This window comes from Mus pahari, chromosome 14 (genome assembly GCF_900095145.1).
Source record: "Mus pahari chromosome 14, PAHARI_EIJ_v1.1, whole genome shotgun sequence".
NCBI classification, from domain to species: Eukaryota; Metazoa; Chordata; class Mammalia; order Rodentia; family Muridae; genus Mus; species Mus pahari.
Genome location: NC_034603.1, coordinates 25968298 through 25981166, shown reverse-complemented (window position 1 = coordinate 25981166; position 12869 = coordinate 25968298). Strand labels below are relative to the sequence as shown.

At 49.4% G+C, this 12869-nt stretch overlaps 1 protein-coding gene across 1 annotated transcript in view; it reads left to right on the top strand.

The window, feature by feature from the left end:
• Nucleotides 1–12869, top strand: part of Faxdc2 (fatty acid hydroxylase domain containing 2) — a 27109-nt gene extending 14240 nt beyond the window's left edge. The window contains exons 2-9 of the mRNA XM_021211725.2: nucleotides 2517–2564; nucleotides 2958–3058; nucleotides 3333–3436; nucleotides 5932–6053; nucleotides 10001–10206; nucleotides 10611–10716; nucleotides 10998–11164; nucleotides 12573–12869. Coding sequence (XP_021067384.2) covers nucleotides 2517–2564; nucleotides 2958–3058; nucleotides 3333–3436; nucleotides 5932–6053; nucleotides 10001–10206; nucleotides 10611–10716; nucleotides 10998–11164; nucleotides 12573–12765 — 1047 coding nt within the window. The 3' untranslated portion in view covers nucleotides 12766–12869. The remainder of the gene's footprint in view (nucleotides 1–2516; nucleotides 2565–2957; nucleotides 3059–3332; nucleotides 3437–5931; nucleotides 6054–10000; nucleotides 10207–10610; nucleotides 10717–10997; nucleotides 11165–12572) is intronic.

Sequence of the window (12869 nt, the reverse complement as noted above, 5' to 3'; positions counted from 1 at the left end):
GTTTGCTTTGACATCTGGACATTTGGCTCCTCGACCCAAGCCAGCCATCAGGCTGAGCCTTCACATCCTGACTTTCCTCTCACCTCCCTGGGTCCCCCCCCCCCCACCACCACCACACTTTTTCAGATCTCTGGACAGCAAGAATCCTGGTGGTCTGTGAAGGGAATTTCTCTGACCTTAAGGATGTGGAGCAAACCATGGTGGACCCATAAGGACTTCTCAGGTGAACAAGGATAAAACAAACAAACAGTGATTTAAAGGAAAAATGCCTGGGCTGGAGACATGGTTCTGAAGGCCCCTGAGTGCTCCCTGAGCATGAAACCCTGGGTTGGGCTCCCGGCACTTGGGAGGAGAAGGCAGAAGGATCAGAAAGTCAAAGTCAAGTTTAATGCCAGCTTTAGCTGCTAATACTCAGCCTCAAAACACAATGCTCACAAACCCTTTCTAAGCCACGTAACGGGCAGATGCATCTGCCTCAGGCTTGGACCAAGGCTCCAGTTCTGACGTGGTCACTAAAGAGAGCCCCAGAGACTTCCTCGTGGTATAGATTATGACTCTGCCAGGTCCCACTACCAGCTCCTTCATCCCTGCCTGGCACCTTCACTGAAGAACTTCTCAAGGGGCAAGGGCAACCAGGCCCAGCAGCCTACCCCACCCCAGGCATCCTGAACTCCATCTTTCTGTCTGCCTTAAGCTGCCCCATCTGCAACCCCAGCTGGGATCCAGACGCCTTGGGTTCTTGCCTAGTAATTCACGTTGAGCGTCAACTGCTTCCAACAACAAAGGACAGGCATGCTCTCCTTCCTCCAGGTCCAGCCATCTGAGGTGGGGCAGAGAAGTAGCCGCTCAACACCCATCCTGAGCAAGAGAAGCCAAGCACGATGTCTAAAAGAATGCAGTTAAATATCATCATCAGAAAGGGAGAAATCCACTGGAGAGCTGGCTCAGTGGTTAAGAGCACTGACTGCTCTTCCTAGAGGTCCTGAGTTCAATTCCCAGCAACCACATGGTGGCTCACAACCATCTGTAATGAGATCTGGTGCCTTCTTCTGGTGTGTCTGAAGACAGCTACAGTGTACTGTAGTCATATATATAAAATAAAGGATAAAATCTGAGAGACAGAGACAGAGACAGAAGGAGAGAAAAAGCTGTGACTCAGCACACAGTCTTGTTAGAAGTCGGACCCTGGTCCCAGCTCTCCACTCTCTACCCTGACTAAGGAGGTGACAAAAGTCTCCCTTTGTCTGCGCTCCTTCTGCTCTTTCTGCTCCTTCTGTTTGTCCTACCTTGGCCTAGGAGACCTGAAATCCCTGGCACAGGATATGGCCCCAGGCAACAGAGTGGGCTCTGGGTTAATGGTGGGTTGGTCTGGGCTGGTCGAGGGTCTTGTAAATCAGACAATGCTAAGAGTGCATACCAGAGATAAGGAAAGAGAATGAAGTGAATTGCTACCTAGTTCTCAGTTTTGTGTGTGTGTGTGTGTGTGTGTGTGTGTGTGTGTGTGTGTATTATGTATGTACATATATATAGTGTATGTGTGTGTCTGTCCACAGCTGAAGTTTTGTGTCTTCACCAGTCACTTTTCACCTTATTGTGTAGCTTGGTTGCCTCCCAATGTTGTAATGAAAAAATTAAAGGCACACACCACCATGCTAGACTATCCATTCACCTTAGTCTTTGAGACAGGATCTCTTACTGAACCTGGAGTTTTTTGATTTAGCTCCACTGGCTGGCTTGCCAATGAGCCCCAGGCATCCTTTTGTCTCTACCTCAGGACTGGACAATAGCCAATAGCCGTGTACCAGCACACCTTAATCCAAATAAAAAGGATTCAAAGTTTCTTCCTCTGAACTCCTTGTCTTGCTGACTCCTGAGTGCTAGGGTTACAGACATCTGGGTTAAGCCACACCCCCAGTCCCCAAGTTGTATTTTCTCAGTATCTGCCTGTCCAGTGTGTGAGGTGACAGGCTCATTGTCCCTTATGGTTAGTAAGGCCCACTGAAGCTCCATCATAAATCAAACAGGATATCCAGTGGCACCACAGCCAAGGCAAATCAAGGAAAGGCCTTGCAGCCCCGAGGGCCCTGCAGCGGTGTGCCCTAGTTATCCTAGTTGTGACACCTCCCCAAGAACTGCGGCTCTAAGAGCCATCAGAGGCACGTATGTACTCCTAACTGAATAGAGTAGAAGCAGCAAGAAGTGTCATAAAGAAGAACTGGGCAAGTTGGGAACCGAACCTCTGTCCCCCCCCCCAAGAGCAACCAGTGCTCTCAACTGCTGAGCCTTCTCTCCAGCCCCAAATCAGTTCTGCCTTCAGCGTAGGGAGACCTCACACCCCTCCTCTCTGCCTCTTTCCTCACACTTCCTTTCTACATTTCCCTAGCTAGGTGCTGCTAATGTGTTTCCCCAGTATACATTTTAGGATCCGTTTGTCTGGTGCCAGCCTTGCCTTCCTCCCCTGTCCCCTCTTTAGCTGCATGTGGTAAACACTCCCAAGCCTGTACTTTATCTTCCAGATGGCAGGACACATGGAAAGTCCAAGAAGCCATGAGAAATCGGACCAGGTAAACACCGGCCATCCCACTGTGCTGGTTAGGAGTCCATACGCTGCTGTTCCCCTTTGTTCTTTGAGACATGGTCTGTCTACACAGCCTTAGCTTTCCTGGAACTCACTATGTAGAGCAGGCTGGCCTTGAATTCACCCCTTTGCCAAGAGGTCCGATGACACACACACGGCACAGCTGTTAAGAGCCTTTCCTATCCCCATCTGGGCAGCAACATTGCTCAACAATTTTGCTGTGGTTGGGATAACCCTCTTCCCACCCCCAACCTGGAGTCTGGTCTACATAAGCACACCCAGATAGAGCCAGGAACCTTGGTAGGGAAGGGCCTTCCACAGACAGGGAAAGGCTAGCAACCTGCTCCCCGCAGGAGTCTGACTGGCTTGACATTCTCAGCTCCTACAGGAGGGACACATCTGGAGCTCCATGAGGAACACAACTCTCATCCAAGGCTCTGGGCTGCTCCTGTTGTTGGTCTTCTGGAACTCAGTCACATGGTGAGTGGGCTCCCTCCAGACCTATGGGGTGAGAGGCACGGCATGAAAAAGCTGCCTTCCCGGGCTTCTCCCACAATCTTTTGTTGTTGTTGTTGTTTTGTTTTTCGAGGCAGGGTTTCTCTGTGTAGCCCTGGTTGTCCTGGAACTCACTCTGTAGACCAGGCTGGCCTCGAACTCAGAAATTCGTCTGCCTCTGCCTCCCCAGTGCTGGGATAAAAGGTGTGCGCCACCACGCCCGGCCTCCCTCAGAATCTTGAATGATTTTCCTTCCAAGGCATCTTCAAAGATTTTGGGATGCTTCCGGCTACTTTTGCCAGACCCAGTGGGAGAAACTGCTGTCTACATTCGGAGGCTACGAGTGGATCCTGTACTATATAGGTGAGGTTCCAGCCAGAGGGCTGTGTTGGGCTCCACATTTGTTCTTTTCCCACACCATTTATTACTGTTGTTGTTGTTATTATTATTATTATTTATTATTATATTTATTTCACGTGCATGTGAAGGGCAGGCATAAGCTTACTATAGCATACATGTGGTGGTCAGAGGACAACACGCAGAAGTTGCTTCTCTCCTTCCAGCATGTGGTCCCGGGAACTGAACTCAGGCTGCCAGGCTTGGCTGTAGGCACCTTGACCTGCTGCTCTATGCCATGGACCCAATCTGCTCTTTTGTAGTTTGTTTTTTAGACAGGTTCTCATTATGGAGCCCTGGCTGCCCTGGAACAGAGATTGTCCTACCTCTGCCTCCTTGACTTAGGATTACAGCGTGCACCACTACCTGCCCAACCTGCTGGGGTTGTTTTCTTTCTTTCTTTCTTTCTTTCTTTTTTTCTTTTTGACTTTTGAGACAGGGTTTCTCTGTATAGCTCTGGCTGTCCTGGAACTCACTCTGTACTATCATATACTTTATGTGTATGTGTCCCTAAGTGTATGTCCCTGAGTGCACCATGTTCATACAGGAGCTGGGAGGTCAGAAGAGGGTATTGCTTTCCCTGGAACTAGAGTTACAAATGGATGAGAACCACCACATGGGGCTGGGAATCAACCCCCGGTCTCTGGAAGAGCAGTCAGTGGTCTCAACTGCTGAGCATTCTCTCTCTAGCCCTTAGGTTTTCTTGTGGTTTTTATTGGTATTTGTAGTTATTTATTTTGAGGCAGGGTTTCTCTGTGTAGTCTTGGCTATTCTACTACTTGCTCTATAGACTAGACTGACCTCAGACTCAGAGACCTGCCTTCCTCCGTCTCCCATTTTATTATTATTAATTCCTCAGAATTGTCAATCCAATAAGAGGTCACTATGCAGTTAGTTAACACCACTGTGTCCCTTGGATGACTGCCATAGTTCATTGAAGGACATTGAATCAGGATGTGATACAAAGAGTCAGATGAAGTGTATTTTCTTTTTATTATTAAAAATAATAGGCATTTTCTTTTTATTATTATTATTGTTGTTGTTTGTTTGTTTGTTGTTGTGTGTGGTTTTTTTTTTTGGTTTTTTTTTTTGTTGTTTTTTTTCGAGACAGGGTTTCTCTGTATAGCCCTGGCTGTCCTGGAACTCACTCTGTAGACCAGCCTGGCTTCGAACTCAGCCTGCCTCTGCCTCCCAAGTGCTGGGATTAAATGTGTGCGCCACCATTGCCCCACTCAGTATTTTCTGTTTAGTTGTTATTTATTATTGTGTGTGGTGTGGCCAGGGACAAGCATATGCCACGTTGTGTGTGTGGTCAGCAGATGACTCTGCAGTAACTGCTCTCTGCACTTTTTACACAGTTTGTGGGGTGGGGCTTATTTAGCAAGAGCATTATCCACTGAGCCACCTACAGGCTCTGCTTTCCTTCTTACTGGCATAGGACTTCATGCATCCCAGGATGTCCAAGAAAGGGCTCTGTGGCTGAGATGACCATTGAACGTCTGAGTCTCCTGCCTCTGCTCAGTATTTTCTGTTTTCTGGAGTATGAGCACTGGGGTGCTGTCAGCAGCCAAGTAAGGACACTTGTGAGGGGAAAGGGAAGTGTCACCACTACTTGTGCTGAGAGGGTCCATCAGTAACACCTGTTATCCCAGCAGGTGGCTGAGGCAGGGGGATTGCCCTGAGTCTGGAGGTCTATCTAGACTCCAGTGAGTTTCAAACTGGCCTGGGAGAGAGTGAGACCCTGTCTCAAAACAAGTCAAAAGCACTCAGGAGGCAGAGGCAGGTGGATTTCTGAGTTCAAGGCCAGCCTGGTCTACAAAGTGAGTTCCAGGACAGCCAGGGCTACACAGAGAAACCCTGTCTCGGAAAAAAAAAAAAAAAAAAAGCCAAAAACTACCCAAAACCTCAGGTGTGGTGGTGGTACACACTTTTAATCCCAGGGTTTGAGAGGCAGAGGCAGTGGGCAATATAGTGTGAGTTCAAGGCAGCCTGTTCTACATAGCCAGCCAGGACTACACAGTGAGACCCTGTCTCAAACACACACACACACACACACACACACACACACACACACACACACACACACGGTGGGAAGGGGGACAAAGACAGACAGCTGGGCGGTGTTGGCGAATGCCTTTAATCCCAGCACTTGGGAGGCAGAGGCAGGTGGATTTCTGAGTTCGAGGCCAGCCTGGCCTACAGAGTGAGTTCCAAGACAGCCAGGGCTATACAGAGAAACCCTGTCTTGAAAAAACAAACAAACAAACAAACAAACAAACAAAAAAAGATAGAGAGACAGACAGACAAGGCAGGACAAATGCAGACACTTAGTGACTTGTCCAGGTTCCATGGCTAGGACTTGAACAGTGAGTCACCAGATCCATGCACCTGTTCGCTCCTTCCTGGTGAGCTATCGTGGAGCCTGAGGCTGCTGTAAGTCGTCCCTCTGCTCTCTGCCTCAGGTGTTGTCCTGGTGCCGGGGCTGTGCTTCTGGGGCTTCAATGGCCTTCTACTGCTGGTGGACACAACAGGAAAGCCCACCTTCATCTCCCGCTACCGCATCCAACTTGGCAAGAATGAGCCGGTAAGTGACACTGCATCTCTTAGTGCTAGGAAGGCAGGAACCTCAGGGCAAGTCAAAGACTTTATCATTGCAGTGACCAGAGGCGACCTGAATCCAGAAGGTAAGAGAAGGGAGCTAGGAGTATACGAGGTTGGCCGAGAGCTTGTCTATCCCCCAAAAGCCCTGGGTTCCATCTCTAATGCACACTTGAGGGTGCACAGCTGTAATCCAAGCACTCTGGAAGTGGAGGCAGGAGGATTAGAAATTCAAGGTTATCCTTGGCTGCACAGGAAGTTTGAATGTAGCCTGGGCTACATGAGGACCTGTCAAAAAGAAGGGCAAGTAAGTAAGTAAGTAAGTAAGGGCAATTGCAGCCAAGCTGGAAGACCTGAGTTTGATCCCCAGAACCCACACAGTAGAAGAAAAGAACTCTACTGTGATTTCCAGATGCACACCAGGGCACAAAGGTAAGGAACCTTCACATACACACACACACACATACACACCCTGGGGCAGGGAGGAGAGAATAAAAATAAAAGAAAAAAGAAATTAAAAGGCTATCCAGCCAGTGGCCAGTCTAGAACAATGTATGCACTGGCCTCCTGATTCCCAACCCAGGCTGCCCCATGATAGATCAGGAAGATAGATAACTGCCTCAGCCTGACTTGACTGTCTCAGGGACGGCAGCGTGTTATCCATAGCACTGAGACCACGGATCTGAAACCAGACATCCTCTATCCCAAGGGAGGCACCCCACTGTACCAAGTGCTGGTACAGACTCTGAATGTAGTTATGTTCAGCAGATCTCTCTCTCTGTCTCTGTCTCTGTCTCTGTCTCTGTCTCTCTCTCTTTCATACACACACACACACACACACACACACACACACACACACACACACACGGTTCTTTGTGTAGCACTGGCTGTTGTAGAACTCAACTCTGTAGACCAGGCTGGCCTTGAACTCACAGAGATGCGCCTGCCTCTGCTTCCCAAGTGCTGGGGTTAAAGAAGAACATCTTTAGTCACCCGATGCGACCAGTAGTGTGAGTCGTCAGGACAACCGCAGTAAAGCAGGCACAGCGCTGGCTTCTGAGCAGCCCCATGTCCTTACTGTAGGGATTGACTCACCACAGTGCAGCCTGAACTTGCCTTCCCCTGACAACCTGCAGAGACAACCTTCCCTTACACAACAGGGCAGAGGCTGATTCTGAAAACAAGCTATTCTAACCCCACCCAAACCCTGTCCTGACAATCAGCTCTGAACCTGCCCTGGTGCCTGCATGAGTCACCTCTGCTCTCAAGGCTGTCTGCCTAGCCTGGCACCAAAGGCAGGATGGGGAAAAAAAAGGAGTCCTGATGGAGTCCTCTGAAATGGTCCTCTCCTGAGATGATAGCTACCAGACAGTCGGGAGGGCTTCCTCCTGCCCACCCTGAAAGAACACCGACTGGAGGTCTTGATGTCAGTATTTGGCCTGTAAGACCTTTTCATCTGCAGACTAGCTGTCTCCAAAGCAGCCACCAGTGACTAAATGCTTTCATCTTCAAGGCTATATACAGTGTGATGATCGTCATGGTTCAAATGAGGCTTTGCCGTGGTCCCAGAGATAGACTAGAGATGGGATAGACTAGAATCTCTCTTTCTTCTCTTCTCCCACCCCAATCAGGGTCTCATTTACCCCCACGATGGCCTCCAACTTGCTATATAGTTGAGGATGACCTTGAACTCCCGATTTTCCTTCTATGTCACACTGGGTTGGGGATCATACCCATAGCTCCAAGGATACCAAGAAGGCACCCTACCCACTGAGCTATGTCCCAGCCAGCTCCAGAGTACCTACAAATCCTCACCAGGCCTCAGCTCTGAATATCATGTGTTACCTAGAAACCTTTTGATGACCAGTGAGCAGTAGGCTGTGTTGGGGCCTCTCCTAGAAGCCAAGGTCTAGAGGTGAGTGACCAGTTCAAGTTTTAACTTTCCAGGCCACAGAGGCAGAGCTTAACCCATGTTAACTCCAAGGCCAGGAACCTGTGCTTCAGCCTGAGGACACAGGAAGGACCCTGGGACCACCTAGTCCCTGGCTAGCTGTAGGACGTGCTGACTTCAGAAGGATCCCATGATCTCACTACAGTGGATGCTGATGGGCGCTGGCATTCTTTGGATCCTAGCCTGCCCACACAGCCACTCTCCCATCTCCTTGCCTGTGCACTCCTCTGCTCTCTCAGCACTTCCTTCCTGACCTGAGGAAATGAAAGCAAGACCCACCCAAGGCTCTCAACTGTCAGCTCTGCTCTGGGGCTCACGCTGTCATTCCTTTAGGTCCTTCACATCTGTACCTGCCACCTCTGCTGGTTCCTGTCCTTCCTACTCCAGGAAATGGCCTCAGCTTCTTTCTTCCCTCTTTCTTACATCCCCTCTCTCCCATAATACAGCTTCTCTTTGCATTATCACATAAATGCTCTAATTGTTCCATCTCTAAACAACAAAACACAAACCTTGGCTGAGTGTGGTGGCACACACCTGGAAGAGGATTGGTCTGAAGGACTGTAAGAAACCCTTCCTTCCTTCCCTTCCCTTCCCCTCCCTCCTTTCCCTCTCTCTCTCCCTCCCTCCCCCCCTCTCTTCCTTCCTATTATTTTTTTTAAAGATTTAGTTATTTATTTCATGTATTGAGTACACTGTAGCTGTCTTCAGACACACCAGAAGAGGGCATCAGATCCCATTACAGATGGTTGTGAGCCACCATGTGGTTGCTGGGAGTTGAACTCAGAGCCTCTGGAAGAACAGTCAGTGCTTTTAATCACTGAGCCATCTCTCCGGCCCCCAGGAGATTGTTTCTTTAGATGGGTATTTTGCCTGCATGTATGTCTGTATACAAAATACATGCAGTACCCACAGAGTCGAGAAGATGTCAAGTTGACAGTTGTGAGCTGAGAATCAAACTGGGTTCCCTGGGAAAAGCCAGTGTTCTTTACCACCGAGTCATCTCTCTAGCCAAGATTGTTTCAAAAACTGAAACCAAAACCAACCCTTGGCCCCACTTAACACAGGTATACACTACCACCAGCCATTATGCTCCCTTTTAAGGCAAAGCTCTCTGACAGAGCCATCTATATAGTCTCTCAGAGCTGTCTATATTGTCTCAGAGCCATCTATGCAGCTTCTTAAAACAGTCCCTGTCCTTGTTCCAAACACTTAATAGTAAGGAAGTTTTAAACATAGAGACAGAAGTGTAGGACAAATATATGACTCATCTATATACTCTTTCAGATTCGCCCATTTAAATACTCTATAATCTGCACCTTTTCCTGCACTGTTCCAAGTTTGAGACACTGCAGAAGTACTGTTGTTTCTAAGTCTCTTTCCCATAAGGCTGTTGGCTTCTTTCTTGTTTCTGTAGACCATACTAGTGGCCTAATTTTCAGGCCATATATTCCTGGCAGGTATCTTGTAGCCACAAGGGCACGTGGTGGAGGCTGCCAGGCCAAAGGCTGACAATCCGAAGAGACTGTTGAGCCTTTCCTCCTGGGACAAGTTTGTCATCTGTTTAGCCTCACTGGATGGGCTCCAAGCAGAGGAGGCTGAGGGAGCTGGAGGCCTGCCCATGCTGGCCTCAAATCCACGGAGGCCTTGCTCTCTTTGCAAGCCTAGGGCAGGCCAGCCTGCTCTCAGGTCACACAGACCTCTTCTGGAATCCTCTAAGATGACTGAGCCAATCATCGCTGAATATGCTTCTGTAGTTAACTGGTATTTCTTTGTAAAAGTACTGTGGGCTAGAACTAGGCCGTGATAGACCCTGGCCCACAGAACCTATGCTCTGTTAGTGACATTGCCAAGGACAGGACAGGGCTCTACTGCCAGCCCCAGACTGAGAGGACTTCCCCAGTCACTCACAGAAACCCACCCTGAGCAGGTCAGGCGGGAACCTCTCTCATGTGTTCCTCCCTGTTGCTTCTGTCCTCTGGCAGGTAGACCCCGTGAAGTTGCGTCAGTCTATCCACACAGTTCTCTTCAACCAGAACTTCATCTCGATCCCCATGCTGGTCATCTACTATCCCTTCTTGAAGTGGCGGAGAGATCCTTTCTGCCGAGAGCTGCCTACCTTCCACTGGTTCCTGGTGGAGATGGCCCTTTTCACCCTTTTGCAGGAAATCTTGTTCTACTACGCACATAGGTAAGCTCCCTACAGGCACAGCCAGCCCCACCTTGGGACAGCTTCCTGGTCAGCAGAGGCCACTGGACTGTGGTCTCTGTTCTCAAGCCCCACCCAATTGCCAGAGACACAACTGATTCTCCAACTTGACAAAATGCCCAGCGACAGAATATCCGTATGTATGGGAGAGCGGGTCAGTTCCCATCCATTTCCTGCTGGTCCTTTCTGGGCATCAGTTTGCTTCACCACTGGAGCTGGCCGGCAATGCTAACTAAGCCTGCCTAATCATTTCCAATGAGACGAGAGGAGGGCAAGGAGTAGCTGCCAGCACCTCGGATGGAGACCACATTCCCACTGTCGCTTTCTGATGAGCCGCTTGGGATGGAGGGAAAAGGGGAGTTGACAGTTACTAATTATCTTTCCAGGCTCCTTCACCAACCATTGTTGTACAAGAAAACTCACAAGAAACATCATGAATGGACGGCACCCATTGGTGTGGTCTCGATCTATGCCGACCCTGTAGAACATGTGGTAAATACAGCCCCTGAAGCTCCAGAAGTAGAGGTGGTGTTTCCCTGCCCTGTTACTTCCTTCTCACTGAATAGCTGCCATCCCTTGGCTGTGCCAGGTGCCTAGTGTGCATTATCATATTCTCCCAATAACATTTTCCATGCCCGATTCTGCTCAAGAGGAAGGTGAAGCTAAGAGAGCATGTCCCATTACAAACCAAGGCAGTCTCCCTGCAGCATCATGCAGGGCAGAGTGAACGCACAGCTGGGTCCCTCCATCTCCTGGAATCCTTTCTCTTGCAGTTTGCCAACATGTTGCCAGTTTTGGTGGGTCCTCTAGCAACAGGCTCTCACTTGTCCTCCATCACTGTGTGGTTAACCATGGTTCTCATCGTCAGCACGATCACCCACACTGGCTACCACCTGCCCTTCCTGCCTTCGCCCGAGTTCCATGACTACCACCATCGCAAGTAAGCTAACAGCACTTTGCTCAAGTGTCTCAGGAGACAGTGGTGTCTATCTGAAAGTGTGAGCCAGTCAGGGGAGGCACCTGGCTACAGGAAAGATGCTGCCTAGACAGGGCCACCTTGATCTTTTCCTTTTTTTCCCTGACACCAGGTTCTCCCTGCAGTAGGGAGTTTTAATCATTATTTGGGATCTGGACCTTCTGAATCTTGGGAGCCTTGAATCTTTTCCTCAGAACCCATGTGCATAAAAACACTGAACCATCTTCTTAGTTGAGACAGGGTTTCTCTATGTAGTTCTGGCTGTCCTAAAAACTTAATGAGAGCCCGCTGGCCTCAAATTCAAGATATCTGCTTGCCTCTGCCTCCTGAGTGCTGGTAAACGTGCCACACAGCAATTGGCCTTATTCAGACTTTTCGTGGGTCACCAGGAACACTTAGAACACAGGTTCTTGGGTCCCATTACAAACTCACCAATTAAAATACCTGTAGAACACAGCCTGTGAGCCTGCCTCCTAATGTCTTTTGATACAGGGAGCCTCTCAGTCTACTTGAGCAAGCCTAGGTCTGTATGAAGTTATAACTTCTGCACACCAGAATCACACAGTAAAAGTAAAAGCAGTAGGGAGATCACGGAGAGGGGTTCAGCAGTTGAAATGCTTGCTGCACATGGGCATGGTAGCAGGCCTTTAATCCTAGGACTTAGTTTGGTGGGTGAACTCAGTGAGGTTAACCTGGTCTGGGAGAGTTCCAGGTCAGCCAGGCTTACACGTGAGATCTCGGCACTCATAAATGTCAGCCTTGCACGTGTGCTTACCAACAGCCTCAACACACAGAGAGCAGGAGACAAACAGGAGAGCTGGTGCTTACTGACTACTAAAAGAGGAGTGTGGGAGTGGTGGAGGACTCCAGTCTGATCTGTGTATGTAGTCATCCCTCACACAGAAAGGGGGCTGGTAGGTACCTGCCTAGCATGTGCACGGCCCAGGGCTCAATCCTCCAGTTCAAAAAGTATCACACATAGTGGCTCACAACTTTAAAAACCATCACTGGGGAAGCTGAGGCAGAAGCAGTGCTAACAACCTTTTCCTCTTGAGCAGAATCGGCTCAAGAGGAAGATGAAGCTAAGCGAGCGTGCTCTATTACAAACCAAGGTGGTCTCCCGACAGCATCGTGCAGGGTAGAACACTCAGCTGGGTTCCAAACCAGCTACATGTAGAGAGTTTTAGCTCAGTTTGGCTAAACTGTCTTAAAACCCTTAAGCCACCATCAAATGGAACCCTTCAGAGGGACACCTCTACTAGTACAGGTGGGCACCGTGGTGGCGCTATGCATTGGAAAGGAGGGCTGAGAAATGAGGGAGACTCAGAGCTTCCTACCAGTGTTAGCTGGTTCATTTCCTTCCTTCCTTCAGGTCTAACCAGTGCTACGGGGTACTGGGGTTGATGGACCACCTGCACGGGACTGATACCTTGTTTAAGCAGACCAAGGCTTATGAGAGGCACATCATCCTGCTGGGCTTGACCCCGCTCTCAGAAAGCATCCCTGATTCTCCAAAGAAGACAAGGAGTGCACTTGGACCATCTGGCCCGTTCCCTTATCAGTAGACGGCCAGGCCACCCTTAACGATTTGCCTCCCAGGGGTAGAGCGATGGCTCAGCAGTTAAGAGCACTGACTGTTCTTCCAAAGGTCCTGAGTTCAATCCCCAGC